Below are 17,982 nucleotides of genomic sequence, written 5' to 3' on the forward strand. Positions count from 1 at the left end.
AATGTAGTAGTCTTGTTTCAGTATTTGGTATTGTGAACGAATCGGTATAAAGAAAATAAAGACATCGCCCTAGCCTAATGCTTTATTTGTCAATCATTCAAGTAGGGTGAATACGTTAAAAATATATATTTGTTTCACCTTTCCTATACTCCAACAGTGTCCTGCAATGTCACAACCCAGCCATTTCTACCCCAAAAAATAAAACCCACATTTGTTCATAAAATTGGACAAAAATTCTCAAGACACTCATCAGCTATTCAAACATAATGGAATACAATACAAACACAACATCTCTGTTTTCTTATGAAATTCGCACCCTATTTTTGGGGGAGAGGAGGTAATCATTCATGGGTCCCAAGTCATCACGGGGGTACAGGTACCCATGCTTCATCCCTCCTCTCTTCTTCCACCTCTCTGCTTCTCTATTCTTCCTACTGCTCTCTTTACTTCTGCCCTTCCTACTCCTCTCCTCACTCTTGCTCTCCCTCCTTTCCTCACGGCGTCTCTTCTTCTGAGGGGGAGGTATGGGTTCTCTGTGGGGGTTCTTAAAGTGGTCCCTGGTGTAAACAATCTCGTCTGAGCCCCATTTGGCCGTCCCAACCGCCCTCCTGGCTTGGGCCTCTCTCCTCAGCTTCTTCACCTCCCGTCTCTCCCTGCGTCTCTCCGGCCACGTCTTCCTCCTGCCCTCCAGGCTTCTCCTCCTCCCTGGAGCTGGGGAGGGCCGCTCCTCTTCACTACTGCCCCCTGGTGTCACGTAGGTCCTCTGGTGCTCTAACAGAGGCATGAAGCCCTCCACCCGTAGCTCTGAAGACAGCATGCCAAACACATTCAACAACAAATACAATACATGCTGCAATACATTTGTGTGTGTGTGTGTGTAGTGCATCACCTCTGGCTTTTCTGTGTATCCTGGTGTTCAGTTTGACGATGTCTTGCTTGTTGTCGTAGTGACAGACGTAGGGGAGCGAGGCAAACGTCCCACTGATCATCCTCCTCTGAGTACACTCCTGAGAGAAGGGGGGAAGGGTGAGCAAAAAATACAGAGGGAAAGGGAGATAGAGGGACAATAAGTTATTTTTTAAAGGACAAACAGAGAAAGGAATAAGAGAAAGAAAGAGAAACAGAGAAAGACAGACACCGGATGTAGATGGTCTCACATGGCCGAGGTGTCCTCTCCTGGAGCAGTTGTAGCAGTGAGCGGTGTGTCTGCAGTGTTTGTGGGTGTGGTCAACGTGTGGCCTGAGGGGAACCTCCTGCTGAGTCTAAAACAAGAAGACAAAACAGTCAGGGGACATGTTCCAATATTTTAATAATTCACCCTTCCTTCCTCCCCTCCTTTCCATGGTCACTCACTGTGAAGTGGAATTGTCTCCATCTATCCGGACAAGCCTGGGAAGGACACAGAACACATTAACTCAACACAAAGACACGCACATGAACACATACCGCACATGCTCATGGCCACATGCAAACACACACATAAACGCACATAAAGGCTTGTGGTAAACACACACACTCACATCTGATAGGTGGCCAGCCATCCCACAGCGGTGGCAGTGCTGGTTCCAGAAAGGGGGTTCAGGGCAGGGCTGGTACCCGTGTGAGGGGAGCCCACAGCTGTGGCAGTGCCGGCCTGGACAGGCCCTCTGGACATGGCCCTGGAGCCCACACAACACACAGGTGGGTCGCCTCTGTTTACAGAGAAACACAACGTGAGCAGTGTTGGAGCACGTGTGTCTGTGTGTGTGTGTGTGTGTGTGTGTGTGTGTGTGTGTGTGTGTGTGTGTGTGTGTGTGTGTGTGTGTGTGTGTGTGTGTGTGTGTGTGTGTGTCTTACCCTCGGGGTGGTACAGCCCTTGGCCAGGTGTCCAGTCTTGTTGCAGTTGTGACAGGTGAGACTCCGGTCAGAGGTGAAATAGCGGTATGGGCGTGGCTGGTTTTCACAGGACCGGAACATGGCAGAAACAGGATAAAGAATCGTTTGAACAAGCCAATCCTCTGAGACCTGAGGGCTTCATGAAGACTGAAACTGACCTAAACTCCAGAGTAGTGATAACTAATGATAGTAGTACCTTGTCCTTCTCTATTATGGCCCAGTTGTGTTTGAGAGCATATTTTGCATTCAGTTCTTCATCTGTGAGAGAGACAACAAGCATAGCGCCTTTATAACACATGCAAACCATTGTGTCCAAACAAGTCATTGATATCCATATACTGCTGCTCTGTGTCACAAATATGTATCTCTACGAGGGATACATTCAAATACGTAAAGGATAATCAACGAGAGGCTATGTGTTCTATGGAAAACAACGACGCGCTAACGGAGTGGAACTGACCTTCCACAGAGTTGGATTATTTTACAGAGAACCCATAGAGTCCCGAGTTGATTATCCCTTTTAAACTATGGCAATAATTTAACACATTTGCTGCTATAAATGTATTAATTTGCAGGTAGAAATGTGTTCAACATCCACTGAAGTAGCTAGCAGGTTTCCTAGATATCTAAAGTAGTTGCCTTGGTAACCAAACAGACTTGCTAGTTTAGCTAACCAAACCATCAGTTCTAGCTTGCTATTATGAAAATCCAATACAACAATGCCTATAATGTTTTAAAATCAACATTATCAAATATAGAACATCGAAGAAAGAACTAGCTGGCCTCCCGAGTGGCTCAGTGGTCTAAGGCTATGCCACGAGAGATCCTGGTTCGAGTCCAGGCTCTGTCGCAGCCGGCCGCGACCTGGAGACCCAAGGGGTGGCGCACAATTAGGCCAGGGTCGTCTGGGTTAGGGGAGGGTTTAGCCGGCAGGGATGTTCTTGTCCTATCGCGCACTAGCGACTCCTGTGGAGGACTGGGCGCAGTGCACGCTGACACGGTCGCCAGGTGTACGGTGTTTCCTCCGACACATTGGTGCGGCTGGCTTCCGGGTTAAGCGGGCATTGTGTCAAGAAGCAGTGAGGCTTGGCTGGGTTATGTGCCTCTCCCAAGTCATTTGAGAGTTGCAGCGATGGGATAAGACTGTAACTACCAATTGGATACCATGAAATTATAAAGGGGTAAAAAAATATATATATAAATGAAAAGTAAAAAAAAAAAAAAACATGTTTTATGAACTAGTCATTGAATTCTACTGTGCTGATATACCGTGGCGTTACAGGGAAATAATGCACGCTCTAGCCAACCTTCAAGCCAATCAGAAACTAGTATTCAACAATGGTATAAATCAATATAACATCCATAGAACTCCATCTGAGTAACTCCTTAAGTCTGTGGAATTATCCATCTGCTGAACCTTTCTCTGTCTGAGGAACTCTCATCTGCAGAACTCTGTCAAGTGTTAAACTGTATGGTCCTCACCCTCTGTTCCAGAATGCGACTCTGAGCTGCTGCTCCAGTACCCCAGGTTGAGCTGGATGTCCCCATCTCCCTCCTGCTCCTCCCCTCCCAGGATCATCCACTCCTCTAGGACTTCATCATCATACTCCAGGTCCTGCTCTGAGTGGAGGCTTAGCCTGGAGTTCGGGCTAGGGCTGCTGTCCAGTGGCGACACGTCCCGTAGAGCCCGGACAGACGAGAGAGGGAAGGCCAGAACTAGGGGAGAGTTTCCTCCAGTGGCCTGGGGAGCTCTCGGTGAGCTGGACTGTTTGTACTGACTAAACCCCAGCTCACCTTCTGAGCTACTGGAGGCCTCGATGTAGAATCTGTTGTCTTTATTACCACCTTCTTCCTCATCATTCTGGTGGCCCATCATCATCACACTCTGATGGCAAGGTGTGACAGATCTCTCTGTTTAAAACACAACACCACACAATCAACAAAATGTGGCAAATTTGTATGGTCCTTTATACCAACCTCAGTACCATCAACGTAGCTAACTAAACTACAGCTGTGTAAATATTATAGCTTTGTGTTTCGCCAGTCTGTTGACTTCCATCACCGGCAGACATGCCACAACTTGTCCTGCTGGCTGAAAAACACATTATCTGTGTCATTTCATCCTGCCTCCTCTCTAACACCCAGAAAGCTCCAATTCAACCTCCCATTAGACAGCTCTGCAAGTGCCAAAATACATTTGTTAAGCACAAAATACGTAGTTTCTCTGAGCAACTATCTTCATTTGAAGAAGACCTTTTTTGGAAGTACATACTGGCTGTAACGGGAGTAAATTAAGATAGTTGCTCGACGAAACTCCATATTTTGTGCGTAACAAATGTATTTTGACATTAGAACACTTGCACAGCTGTCTAATGGGAGTTTGAATTGGAGCTTCCTGGGCGTTAGAGCGGAGACAGGTCATACTCATCTCTAAAACACACAGATACTGGAGCACCTGCCCTCTATGGAAATGGCATAGGGCGTGTTTGGGTGGTAAGGTGAAGCAACCGACTGGGAGTAAAGTCAGGGGAGATGTATCTGCGACAGCCGAAAGTCTGACAATGTGGTTTTCTGACAGCAAAGCTCAGATTACCATGGCAATGTTGCCATTGTTAATACAACTTTGTCTTTACAATGTCGGAATAAAGATGGTTCCAACCCCGATATCACACACTCACAAAATTAACTCATATGTGTGTACTTTTTACAATCAGTGACAGTGTCAAATATCACATTTATTTATACTATGCCACTGTATGCATGCATCTGTGGCAAAGTTGGTTCCTGTTTCAGTCATGTCTGGTCACGTTAGTGTGGATCAAACAAAAACCCTAATGATTGGTTGACAATAGATCCTCCCACAATAAATATAAATAGTAATGGCGTCTTTTTGTAGGCACTCCGCCATGGTTCGTTGGACAAAGCCTATTGGGAAATTAATGGCGTTTTTGAATAAACGCCGAAAATGAGGTCTGTGGTAAACACAGGCTTAGGAGATTTGATATGTTTTGTTCTATGAGATAATATTCATCAGCTAACATCACTTTTTGAATTTAAGCATAAATATAATTTTCAAAAGCACATAAAGGCTTCATAATTCATCAACTTAATGTTAACTGACTGATATTATCTCACAGAATAAAACGTATAAGATCTCCGAAGCCTGTGTTAACATCAGACATTATTTTAGGCGTTTATCGAACCTGAGGTAACTCATTTCCTAGTTTTACGACTACAAGCTGGCGAGCTCTATGCAAGGCGATGGCCGTAGGATAATTTATTTTTTATTTTGTACATTTAACCTTTATTTAACTAGGCAAGTCAATTAAGAACAAATTCTTATTTTACAATGACGGCCTACCACTGCCAAACCCTCCCCTAACCCGGCCGATGCTGGGCCAATTATGTGCCGCCCTATGGGACTCCCAATCACGGCCGGTTGTGATACAGCCCGGGATTGAACCAGGGTCTGTAGTGATGCCTCTAGCACTGAGATGCAGTGCCTTAGACCACTGCGCTCGAACGCACCCAATGCTAACTAAAATTTGAATCTCGCAACTAAAATTTAAACCTGACCAGGTGGCAGGTAGCCTAGCGGTTAGAGCGTTGGACTAGTAACCAAAAGGTTGCAACATCGAATCCCCGAGCTGACAAGGTACTAATCTGTCGTTCTGCCCCTGAACGAGGCAGTTAACCCACTGTTCCTAGGCCATTTGAAAATCATTAGTAAATTATAGCGACACATACCAATTAGTGAATTTAGCTTCTGACATTTTTCCAGACGTCAGCAAACTAAGTTACTGTAACTACTATTTCATTTCTCATCTTCTTTTGTAAATTATAGCTGACATTTCGGCTTGTCACCAAAAGCACTCACAAACTTCTACAGATGCACAATCGAGAGCATCCTGTCGGGCTGTATCACCGCCTGGTACGGCAACTGCTCTGCCCACAACCGTAAGGCTCTCCAGAGGGTAGTGAGGTCTGCACAACGCATCACCGGGGGCAAACTACCTGCCCTCTAGGACACCTACACCACCCGATGTCACAGGAAGGCCATAAAGATCATCAAGGACAACAACCACCCAAGCCACTGCCTGTTCACCCCGCTATCATCCAGAAGGCAAGGTCAGTACAGGTGCATCAAAGCTGGGACCGAGAGACTGAAAAACAGCTTCTATCTCAAGGCCATCAGACTGTTAAACAGCCACCACTAACATTGAGTGGCTGCTGCCAACACACTGACTCAACTCCAGCCACTTTAATAATGGGAATTGATGGGAAATTATGTAAAATATATCACTAGACACTTTAAACAATGCTACCTAATATAATGTTTACATACCCTACATTATTCATCTCATATGTATACGTATATACTGTACTCTATATCATCTACTGCATCTTTATGTAATACATGTATCACTAGCCACTTTTAACTATGCCACTTTGTTTACATACTCATCTCATATGTATATACTGTACTCGATACCATCTACTGTATCTTGCCTATGCTGCTCTGTACCATCATCACTCATATATCTTTATGTACATATTCTTTATCCCCTTACACTTTAGTGTATAAGACAGTAGTTTTGGAATTGTTAGTTAGATTACTTGTTGGTTATTACTCCATTGTCGGAAATAGAAGCACAAGCATTTCGCTACACTCGCATTAACATCTGCTACCCATGTGTATGTGACAAATAAAATTTGATTTGACATTACCATTCGCGAATTTAGCTGCTGACATTATTCCAACTAACTAGACACCCAGCTGACGTTACTGCACTCCATGATTTTGACATCATTAGCTTATTTTATTATTATTTGTATACGATTTTTGTTGTTAGATTATAGGTTATTCAGTGTTATTTACAACTGTAACTTAACGTTACTATTTAATTTGTGCTGACAGTGTCCTCGTGTAGCGTACTGCTAACTTACCGCGATGGCTTGTTAAAAGTCCACTAAAAATGTAAAATGGGAGAGTTATGAAATAGTGTATTTAAAATATGTTAGCTATCTAATTTGGTAATCCAGCTTGCTATCACTTTTAGCTAAATGGGAAGTTGATTTACCAACCGTTTCAGTGTTGGACAGACTTCGGGTAATAAATAATGTTCCCGGGGTTTCCCCACCCCTTACAATTGGCTGGACAACAAAAACATCCACATGCTGTCGAGGGGTTTTGAAGCTGTCACTTGTCCCGGTAGGAGAAGTTGCACCTGAACCGCAGGCGACCTGTCCTTGACAAAAAGGTTTAGTTTTTCAAAGGACGATGTGATGCCTTTAATAAATTCTAAATTATATTTCTGGGCCCATGATAAAAAAAACTCATATAGGCCTAACTTTGTGTTTATATTCAATGTATTCATACAGTACACAAAACAATTATTAAAGGTCCAATGCAGCTGTTTTTATCTCAGTTTCAAATAATTTATGGGTAACAATTAAGTACCTTACTGTGATTATTTTAAATTAAAATTGTCAAAAAGAAACAAAAACTGCTTCTCAAGCAAGAATTTTGTTAGGGCTGTCTGGAAGTGGTCAGAGTGGGGAGGGGAAACTGAAAATTAGCTATTATTGCCAGAGAGGTTTGGAACTCTCTTTCTTGTTGGTCTATTAACCATATGTCACCAGGCAGGCCAAAACTCCATCCTACCAAAAAAGGGGAACATTTCAGACAGTCATTTCAAACAGCTTTTACACTAAAAGGGCCTTATCATAATTTTCACAATTTCACAGTATTATTCCAACCTCATAGTGTGGAAGTACAGTGCATTTGGAAAGTATTCAGAACCCTTGACTTTTTCCACATTTTGTTACATTACAACCTTATTCAAAAGTTGATGAAATACATTTTTTCAATCTACACACAATAACCCATAATGACAAAGTTAAAATACATTTTTAGACATTTTTGCAAATGTATTAAAAATAAAAAACAGAAACTTGTAAGTATTCAGAGATTTTTCTAAGAGATTCGAAATTGAGCTCAGGTGCATAGGATAGTTCTACAACCTGATTGGAGTCCACCTGTGGTAAATTAAATTGATTGGACATGATTTGGAAAGGAACACATCTGTCTAAATAAGGTCCCACAGTTGACAGTGTATGTCAAAGCAAAAACAAAGCCATGAGGTCAAGGAATTGTCAGTAGAGCTCCGAGACAGGATTGTGTCGATGCACAGATCTGGGGAAGGGGACCAAAACATTTATATAGCATTGAAGATCCCCAAGAACACAGTGGCCTCCATCATTCCTAAATGGAAGATGTTTGGAACCACCAAGACACTTCCTGGAGCTGGCTGCCCGGCCAAACTGAGCAATCGGGGGAGAAGGGCCTTGGTCAGGGAGGTGACCAAGAACCTGATGGTCACTCTGACAGAGCTCCAGAGTACCTCTGTGGAGATGGGAGAACCTTCCAGAAGGACAACCATTTCTGCAGCACTCCACCAATCAGGCCTTTATGGTAGAGTGGCCAGATGGAAGTCACTCCTCAGTAAAAGCTTGGAGCTTGCCAAGAGGCACCCGAAGGACTCTGACCACAAGAAACAAGATTTTCTGGTCTGATGAAACCAAGATTGAACTCTATGGCCTGAATGCCAAGTGTCATGTCTGGAGGAAACCTGGCACCATCCCTATGGTGAAGCATGGTGGTGGTAGCATCATGCTGTGGGAATGTTTCTCAGCAGCAGGGACTGGTTAACTAGTCAGGATCGAGGGAAAGATGAACGGAGCAAAGTACAGAGATCTTTAAAAAGAAAGGAGAGGACCAAGGCACTCTTCATATAATTGAAATGCCTTAATTTTTATGGCATGTTCAATATTTATTTTTGATGACCAATTTACACCTTTTACCAAAGAGCACCTTCTGTCTACCAAAATCTACTATTGTTTACCTTAGCAGCGCTTCCCTTCCTAATTTTTTCTACAGAGAGATGCTGGTTCACCTTCCAACAGGACAACAACCCTAAGCACACAGCCAAGACAACGCAGATCTCTGAATTTTCTTGAGTGGCCCAGCCAGAGCCCAGACTTGAACCCGATTGAACGTCTCTGGAGAGACCTGAAAATAGCTGTGCAGGGACGCTCCCCATCAAACCTGGCAGAGCTTGAGAGGATCTGCAGAGATGAATGGGAGAAACTCCCCAAATACAGGTGTGTCAAGCTTGTCGTGTCATACCTAAGAAGACCTGAGGGTGTAATCGCCCAGGCACTTTAACAATGTACTGAGTAAAGGGTCTGAATGCTTATATAAATTAAATCTTTCTGTTTTTTATTTGTAATAAATTTGCACACATTTCTAAACCTGTTTTTGCTTTGTGATGATGGGGTATTCTGTGTAGATTGATTAGGGGGGAGGGGCAATTTAATACATTTTAGATTAAGGCTGTAATGTAAGAATGTGGAAAAAGTTAAGGGCCTCCACTGGACCTCAAATAAGATGATTGAGTGTCTAAAGAAACAAGTCCATGGTACCAGGCCATGGTAAGAAAGATTTGGTTGGGGGGCTCCACACCTCGCAAAAAAACATTTAGGTGGCCCCCCTCTTGATGGCAGAGAAACATTTTAGTACATTTCCTGCAATTAGACACATTTTGCCATGGGGCAGAAAGAATAGAATATCTGCAGTTTCCGGCAGCTCTACCCATTTTGCCATGACTTACGACATGTTAATATATCTGAGTGACAATGACTAACAAAATCAAGAGGGTCCCCCTAGAGGTCAGGGCCCCAGTGCATGTGCCCGGTCTGTATTCGGGCATGATTACTACAAGTTTAGCTGGCTAGACTAGTTACCGATCTAAAAATTGTTAGCTGACATCGATGGCTAAATGAATGACATAAGAGAAACTGCTGATGCACAACCACATTTTTCTTAATTACACCTGGTGTATTCTACTATTCTTTCTCTCAATAGTAAGTTGAGGCCCCGACTGAGTGCCAAAAAAAAGGAACACATGGGGTGCCCTAGCATCCAGGGCCGGCCCTTAATGGTACAGAAACAACCAGGGCAACATTCTGTACATCATATGTTAAGCACTGAGGCTACTTACACATGGCCACCATATCATGCCTGATGTCTGCAATCTTATACAGAATTCAAGGAAAAACCACAAGCACACACAATGGTGTTGAATCTAATGTATGTAACACTGCACAACAGACCAATAACCTGGAAGTGACACGACGTGTTAAACCCCACGCTCAAATAGACCAGGGACCAGGTTGTAGGTGAGCCACCACAACACTCACAGGAGGAGCCAAAGGATCTAGAGGAGCAGGGATTCTAATCAAATCTAACTTTATTTGTCACATCCACTGAATAAAACAAGTGTAGACTTTACCGTGAAATGTTTACTTACAAGCCCTTAACTCTCCTTAAACTGCGTTATTGGTTAAGAAAATATTTACCAAAGAAACTAAAGTGAAAATAAAATTATTAGTTATTTTTTGAACTACTACTTCTTTCATAAATAAATACAACAACAAAAATATAACACAATGACATAACAATAACGAGGCTATATACAGGGGGTACCGGTACCGAGTCAGTGTGCGGGGGTACAGGTTAGTTGAGGTCATTTGTACATGTAGGTAGGGGTGAAGTGACTATGCATAGATAATAAACCATGAGTAGCAGCAGTGTACAAAACAAATTGAGGGGGGGGGGGGGGGGTCAATGTAATGTCATGTAGTCCGGTGGCCAGTCTTATGGCTTGGGTGTAGAAGCTGTTAAGGAGCCTTTTGGTCCTAGACTTGGCACTCCGGTACACTGTAGCAGAGAAAACAGTCTATGACTTGGGTGACTGGTTCTCTCTGACAATTTTATGGGCTTTCCTCTGACACCACCAAGTATATAGGTCCTGGATGGCAGGAAGCTGTTCCCCAGTGATGTACTGGGCCATACGCACTACCCTCTGTAGCACCTTACGGTCAGATAACCGAGCCGTTGCCATACCAGGCTGTGATGCAACCAGTTCTCAATGGTGCAGCTGTATAACTCTTTGAGGATCTGGGGACCCATGCCACACCTTTTCTGTCTCTTGAGGGGGAAAAGGTTTTGTTGTGCCCTCTTCACGACTGTCTTGGTGTGTTTTGACCATGATAGTGTGTTGGTGATGTGGACACCAAGGAACTTGAAAGTCTCGACCTGCTCCACTACAGCCCCATTGATGTTAATGGGGGCCTGATCGTCCCGCCTTGTCCTGTAATCCACGATCAGCTACTTTGTCTTGCTCAGATTGAGAGAGAGCTTGTTGTCCTGGCACCACACTGCCAGTTCTCTGATCTCCTCCCTATAGGCTGTCTCATCATTGTCGGTGATCAGGCCTACCACTGTTGTGTCGTCAGCAAACTTAATGGTGTTGGAGTCATGTTTGGCCACACAGTCGTGGGTGAACAGGGAGTACCGGAGGGGACTAAGTACACACCCCTGAGGGGCCCCAGTGTTGAGGATCAGCGTGGGAGACGTGTTGTTGTTACCACCTGGGGGCAGCCCGTCATGAAGTCCAGGATCCAGTTGCAGAGGGAGGTGTTTAGTCCCAGGGTCCTTAGCTTAGAAATGAGCTTCATGGGCACTATGGTGTTGAACGCTGAGCTGTAGTCAATGAACAGCATTCTCACATAGGTGTTCCATTTGTCCAGGTGGGAAAGGGCAGTGTGGAGTGCGAAAGAGATTGCTTCATCTGTTGATCTGTTGGAGCGGTATGAGAATTGGAGTGGGTCTAGGGTATCCTGGAGGATGCTGTTGATGTGAGCCATGACCAGCCATTCAAAGCACTTCATGGCTACCGACTTGAGTGCTACAGGGAGGTAATAATTTAGGCAGGTTACCTTCACTTCCTTGGGCACAGGGACTCTAGTGATTTGAAACATGTAGGTATTACAGACTCAGTCGGGGAGAGGTTGAAAATGTCAGTGAAGACACTTGCCAGTTGGTCGGCGCATGCTTTAAATTAAGTACACGTCCTGGTAATCCATCTGGCCCCGTGGCTCCCATCAGCTACTGAGAGCGTTTTCACACAGTCATTCAGAACAGCTGGTGCTCTCGTGCATGCTTCAATGTTGCTTGCTTCGAAGCGAGCATAAAAGGCATTTAGCTCGTCTGGTAGGCTCACGTCACTGGGAAGCTCGCGTCTGGTATTCCCTTTGTAGCCTGTAATAGTTTTCAAGCCCTGACACATCCGACAAGCGTCGGAGCCAGCGTAGTAGGATTCAATCTTAATCCTCTATTGATGCTTTGCTTGTTTGATGGTGTGTCTGAGGGCATAGCGGGATTTCTTCTAAATCTCCAGATTAGTTTCCCGTTCCTTGAAAGCGGCAGCTCAAGCCTTTAGCTCGATGCGGATGTTGCCTGTAATCTATGGCTTCTGGTTGGGATATGTACATACGGTCTTATTGATGAAGCCGGTGACTAAGGTGGTATACTCCTCAATACCATTGGATGAATCCCGGAATATATTCCAGTCTGTGCTAACAAAACAGCCATGAAGCGTAGCATCTGCATCATCTGACCACTTTTTTATTGACCGAGTCACTGGTACTTCCTTTTTTAGTTTTTGCTTGTAAGCAGGAATCAGGAGGATAGAATTATGGTCAGATTTGTCAAATGGAGGGCGAGGGAAGAGCTTTGTATGCATCTCTGTATGTGGAGTAAAGGTTGTCTATAGTTTTTTACCTCTGGTTGCACACGTGACATGCTGGTGAAAATGTTGTAAAACTGATTTAAGTTTGCCTCCATTAATGTCCCCGGCCACTAGGAGCTCCGCTTCTGGATGAACATTTTTCATTTGCTAATGGCCTTATAGAGTTGGTTGAGTGAGGTCTTAGTATAATAATATAGATGAGAACTCTTTTGGTAGACAGTGTGGTCTACAGCTTATCGTAAGGTACTCTACCTCAGGCAAGCAATACCTCAAGACTTTTTTAATATTAGACATCACGCACCAGCTATTGTTGACAAAAAGACACACACCCCCACCATTCATCTTACTAGATTGTATAGATACTAGTGTCCAGATAAGTCCAGGCAGAGAGAGACCATCGTGCTGGGCAATATTAAAGAGATATGGGAAATAAGGCCAGGATTATAGAACATAACACTTTTAAATCTAGGATCTGGACGCAATTTGGGAGGAGTTGGAGAGGGGAGCAAAGCTGGTTTGGTTGGTCTGATGGGTGATACATTTCCAGATGTGAAAGAGATTCAGGATGTTCTTTGTCCGCAATCTCCCAAAGGTGGACATGACTTCTGGGAAGAGCGCAGTTTGAAGAACACAGTCAGTCATGTGCTCATCTAATGACATGATCTCGATCTATCCAGTTGTGTATTTCCTCCCAACGGTTTAAATACAATTCTTCATTATTAATGGGAAGAACTGGTTTATATACTCATTGAGGGCAGTGGTCGTTATGCGACACATCCGGAAAAACAAAGTCAATTTTGGGAAACAGTCCAACATAAAGCACACTTCTAAAAAATAAAGCAAAAGGAAAGTGATTATGCGGGTGCCTGTGCGTGTGTGTGCGCGTGCAGGCGCTTGCGCGTGTCAGTCCCGGGTCAAAGTGCTAAAGGGCGCCCTACCTAGTGGTGGTACATTTCCCTCAGTAAGCCACTACACTGCTTCCTCAATCTCTAAGTCCCTATACTGACCGAGGACTGAGGGAGAGAGGAGACGATAAGCTAAATCAATGAATCACACAAAATGATTCTGCAGGAGTAAAGGTTCTGAGTGAATCGTTCCAGTGGTGGACTGGGTCACAGAGGGCTATCTCAGGGACCCAATTGGTCTGGGTTATAGTGAACTGAACTAGAACTAACCGACCTGACTTGAACCGGGACAAAGTAGGATCATGGCAGAATCTCCTGTAGGGGTGTACAAGAGGAGGGACACCATCACAGCTCTACCTCTGTACTATTCAGGACACCTGCTGAAGAAATACACTGGAGAGGAAGTAAGGAGGTAGAGAATGGTGGAGTGGGAATAAGGAATCGTAGGGAGAGAATGACAGACTGTAAGCACGAGGGAGAGAGGAGAGAATGAAAAGGATAGTGAACTTATCAAAGTTAGATTTAGAATTAGGTATGTTTACTGTATCAAGTAAAGCTGTTGGGCATGTCTCTGCTCGTATAGAGTAGTGGACTTCCTTTTGATTCTGGTTTGACAATTTCCAGGACTTCAAGAAATGTTATGGAGAGCTCCGTGGATCTACAATCTTTCTGTACACAGACCAGATGCACGACACAGTAAGAGAATAGCTGCATTAATCTAATCTCTCAGTTTTATTGTACTTGAATCAAGTATTGGAATCGATCTATGGCTTGACTAATCGGATATGTAATTCCCTGTCAGTACTCAGAGAAACTGGACCTTCAGATGTTGAAGTCAATGGTGATGGATGCTCCCTATCAAAAGAACAGGTCGACCATCTACACTCTCACCCTGTCCAATGAGGAAGTGCAGCTTAAGGTAATTTATGTTACATTCAGTCATATTGCTGCCACTCCTATACATAATGTCTTACTGGAAAATAGTCATATAAAATGTGTTGCGCAATAGTGTTGCCATAACAGGCATCTGGGGCAGGAGTAATAACTGTTGATATCTGATGTAGGTGGATAACCCCAACACAGGAGAGGAGTGGAGAGGTTTCATCATGACTGTGGCCACTGTAAGTATAACACACACACACACACACTGTCACCGTTAAATACTTATTTTGACCCACATTCCTTGGAGGTAAGTATCAAGAGAGAATTTCAAGATTAAACTAAAGAGCAAAGAAAGCTTGCAATTTGTTTCACTGGTGTGTGATTACAGACAGAAAAAAATATAAACCTTAGTATTATGCATATTTTGTGGTTGATGATACTGATGATGATGATGTGCCGTGCAGAGGGAGATCCCCAGTAAGCTGCAGCTGCTCCCAGGTCAGATACTGAGGCTGGAAGAGGTTCTGTCTGAGGAGCAGAAGAGACAGACCGCCTGTTCTCCTCTGCTTACCACCACCTTCCCTATCCATCCCTCCTCCTCCCCAGGCAACACATATGACAACACCGTCAATGGAATCCCCCTGTGAGTATTGTCGTGTTTCGGTTCCTTTTTTTTATGTTAAAATGTATTGTTCTCTCCCCATCTCCTCTCAGCCTCTTTTCTCCTCCTCCCTCCAGCTGTTTCTTCCCCGTGTCTCGTCAGAAGGCAGAGAAGATGTTGAAAGAGAACACAGAGTACGGCAACATCATCCTCCGTCCCTCGACCGACAACATTAACTACGCCATCACCTTGAGACAGGACAACCCCAGGTCTTGAGCTTTAACACCTTACCCCCGAAGCCTGACCTTTAACCGCAGACACCAACGCCCTGTAACTCCTGTTACTTACAGACCTCAAGTATTTCACCGTCCACTAAACAAACCTGTATTGACAACAGCAGCCTTACCCTCTAAGAAAAGTGTCTGTGGTTGAGGGAGTAGGGAGGAGACATTCTGAGTGGTCTTAAGACTCACCGGACTCTTTCTATCTTTCAGTGGCCCGGTGATGAAGAACTACAAAGTGCTTTCCATAGACACAGGCTTTGTCATAGAACTCAATTCCCCGGTGAGTCCTGCTCCTCCAGCCGGACTCTGATCCTATCAGGATGGGCTCAAAACATAGCACTGATATGAAAGATGACACTTCATATAAGCTCAGTGCCTTGACAGTCTGTCAAGTTGGTTTTTGTGAAATGACATGTTTGTCGTATGCCTGCCTCCAATATGAGGTAACTTCTTAATGCATCTGTTTCATCAGGTGACTGTCCCTTCCCTGGCGGCGGTGCTAGACCACTTCCTGATGGAGACAGAGTTCCGTCTGCAACCATACCTGGTTCCGCAGACCTACGACACCCGCATTGGTGAGAGAGCATCATAACTCCGCAAATAAATTGATTCACCACCAATGCTCCCTCAAAAACAATACAGCACTGAGCAAATTTCAGGTCTGCTGAGCGCAAACTTGAATGTTGTGAAAATTCTGTGCAACTTCCGGGGTGCGTTCACTGTGAACACCGAGACTGTACCAGCTTTAATTTACAGTTTTAGACAGTGGTCAACTAGGCTACTGTGGCTATTTGATCAAAATGTAGGCCTACCAGTGGCCTACCATCAAAAACAATGGAAAAAATGGATCCCATAACATTTTGCCATGGAAATAGCTGTTCTATCATTCAGCCTACAGTAGCAGTCAATGTGTGGTGTTCAATGTAGGCCTACATTCCATATGTAAGGTTTAACATTAACCTGTTAATCCACTTTTACTTCAGACAAGGTGACTGCAAATGTTGTGTTGTTTGATGCAAACAAACCACTTTACAAAATACAATGCATTATGATTCCAATACCATTATTACAGAAAATCTGACAAATTATGCTACCCTCTGCCTATTGGATATTTATCTTATTCAAGCCTGTGTCAAAATACAACACTGCCTCTTTAAGACAAAAAGCTCTTTACCTGTCTTGCTTTTCAAAGATGTCTAGAAATGTACATATTTTGTGCTCTTGTAAGAAGCAATCACTCCACCATTGCTGACTACAAATGTTCTATAACTGGGCTAAGAACTCACTAACTAGCAAGGGATATGAACAAATGTGCACGTGTGGTTACATGCAGCTCTCACTTTGATCTGAAAACAAGCAAATCTACCTCAGAAGTGCTCATGCTGTAAACACAGTCCAGTTCAAAGTGAATGGCACAGATCCATATATGGCAATGGCCTATTTGAATACAGGCCTACTGCATCTCTGATTGGTTATAGCGCACCAGCTGAGCTGTGCCTGTCATTGCAATAGAATCCAACTCCGGTGCGTTCTGCCTACAACAAAATCTTTTGCATAGTTAGTTTTGTATAGTAAGTTTAGCATCATTCATTTTGTTTTGGTATGTTGCATTGAAAGTGGCTATTACTGCATTGATTCAATCACAGTACAGGGCAATGTTGATTAAATAAGGGGGGAAATCTAGAGGGTTGAGTAAAGTTCAATCTCGTGCTTCTCTGCGCAGACTAATATTTCTTCTGTGCAGCTCCCCCGGGACACACACATGCAGCTTAAAGGGAACATTGTTCACCACTTAAGGCTAAACCTATCCCCGTAATGATCATATAAATTCTCCTGTATCATACAGTGTAACTTGTGCCCATCAGAGCTGCCACCCGAAAAGCCCACTTTGCCATCCAAAACAGTCCCGAGGGCAAGAGTGGCACCGATGATCCACACACAGTCCTTGGCGGGGGACATCCCTCCCTCCTATCCCATACCCCTAATTCCAACCAAAGCCACGGAGGCAGGGAATGAATATCAGGACGCAGATGACATATCAGGTGTGTCTCAGTAAGCTTCAGAGCATCAGTGTGTTTACAATCGATGTGGGTGAAGTCCCAGACTTGTACTTTAAACTTCTCTTCTGTCTGCCTACTCTCCGTCGCTCTACTCTCCAGGCCCCGAACCTAAAGATCTGCATCAGGAGCTCCGCATAGCAGTACAGAGGAGGAAGGAACAGATCTACACTGGGTCACCGTTTTTACGCCCTATACAAAAATAACACTCCCCAACAGCAGTACCGTCAAACTGTCACAGAGGAAAACGCCCTCCAGTGTAATCTTGTCTAAATCCCCACGTAGCTACGTCATCTACTGTATCTAGCATGGTTAAGTCTGACATAAATAGGTGAGGCACTATACAAGCAGGAGACTTTGTACCATCAAGTCCCAATGGTAAGGCAACATTCTGAAATTCCTCTGTGTGCCAACGAGTGAAGAACGGGCTTCAGCGAATGACATCTAATTCAAACTACTTTTTCAAATAAGCCCCACAAAAAGAGAAACGAATCAAGTTTAAACTGTAGTGATATGTAAATATCGTCTTGTTTGTATTGTTTGAATCATGCTGGCTTTTTTACATTTTATTTTTTACAGCTCATGCTTCTCTCGAGTTGAAAATAACACAATGTTATATAGATTCTGTGTAATATCATTTTGCATAAAAATCATAAAAATTAACACTGGCCTAGATGTCTGTGAATGGTTCATCTTTACACACACATTCAGAAATGGACTACC

The 17,982-nt window shown here is 43.9% G+C and overlaps 2 protein-coding genes across 3 annotated transcripts; one reads left to right on the plus strand and one right to left on the minus strand.

Annotated features, from left to right (window-relative positions):
* Positions 1-67: 67 nt before the first annotated feature.
* On the minus strand, positions 68-7,012 carry LOC135545893 (zinc finger CCHC domain-containing protein 7-like). Of its 2 annotated transcripts, none has more exons than XM_064973854.1 (9): positions 6,961-7,012; positions 3,358-3,786; positions 2,072-2,133; positions 1,837-1,932; positions 1,521-1,691; positions 1,354-1,389; positions 1,158-1,262; positions 890-1,007; positions 68-804 (listed from the first exon to the last, which is right to left on the minus strand). In XM_064973854.1, exons 2-9 carry the CDS (start codon positions 3,752-3,754, stop codon positions 302-304), a joined length of 1,488 nt encoding a protein of 495 aa, XP_064829926.1. In that variant the 5' UTR covers positions 3,755-3,786; positions 6,961-7,012; the 3' UTR covers positions 68-301. The 2 variants fall into 2 exon arrangements, with proteins under 2 accessions (XP_064829926.1, XP_064829925.1); XM_064973853.1 differs by lacking the exon at positions 6,961-7,012 and adding an exon at positions 6,823-6,954.
* A 6,473-nt stretch (positions 7,013-13,485) lies between these two features.
* Positions 13,486-17,913, plus strand: LOC135545896 (signal-transducing adaptor protein 1-like). The gene is made up of 10 exons (XM_064973859.1): positions 13,486-13,839; positions 14,060-14,131; positions 14,238-14,354; positions 14,500-14,556; positions 14,782-14,960; positions 15,056-15,187; positions 15,413-15,482; positions 15,675-15,777; positions 17,068-17,244; positions 17,362-17,913. The coding sequence occupies exons 1-10, from the start codon at positions 13,738-13,740 to the stop codon at positions 17,463-17,465; spliced, it is 1,113 nt and encodes a 370-aa protein (XP_064829931.1). The 5' UTR covers positions 13,486-13,737; the 3' UTR covers positions 17,466-17,913.
* The last annotated feature ends 69 nt before the right edge of the window (positions 17,914-17,982 follow it).

Source organism: Oncorhynchus masou, chromosome 9 (genome assembly GCF_036934945.1).
Source record: "Oncorhynchus masou masou isolate Uvic2021 chromosome 9, UVic_Omas_1.1, whole genome shotgun sequence".
NCBI lineage: Eukaryota > Metazoa > Chordata > Actinopteri > Salmoniformes > Salmonidae > Oncorhynchus > Oncorhynchus masou.

Bases quoted from the DNA above. Each gene is read 5' to 3' on its own strand.
- LOC135545896 (XM_064973859.1), top strand. From the start codon at position 13,738: ATGGCAGAATCTCCTGTAGGGGTGTACAAGAGGAGGGACACCATCACA. The intron at 14,132-14,237 runs GTAAGAGAATAG...ATTCCCTGTCAG, and splicing joins CAGACCAGATGCACGACACA to TACTCAGAGAAACTGGACCT. The intron at 15,778-17,067 runs GTGAGAGAGCAT...TGTGCCCATCAG, and splicing joins GACCTACGACACCCGCATTG to AGCTGCCACCCGAAAAGCCC.
- LOC135545893 (XM_064973854.1), bottom strand. From the start codon at position 3,754: ATGATGATGGGCCACCAGAATGATGAGGAAGAAGGTGGTAATAAAGAC. The intron at 2,134-3,357 runs GTGAGGACCATA...TCTCTCTCACAG, and splicing joins GTCGCATTCTGGAACAGAGG to ATGAAGAACTGAATGCAAAA. The intron at 1,933-2,071 runs GTACTACTATCA...TGTGAAAACCAG, and splicing joins CCATAATAGAGAAGGACAAG to CCACGCCCATACCGCTATTT.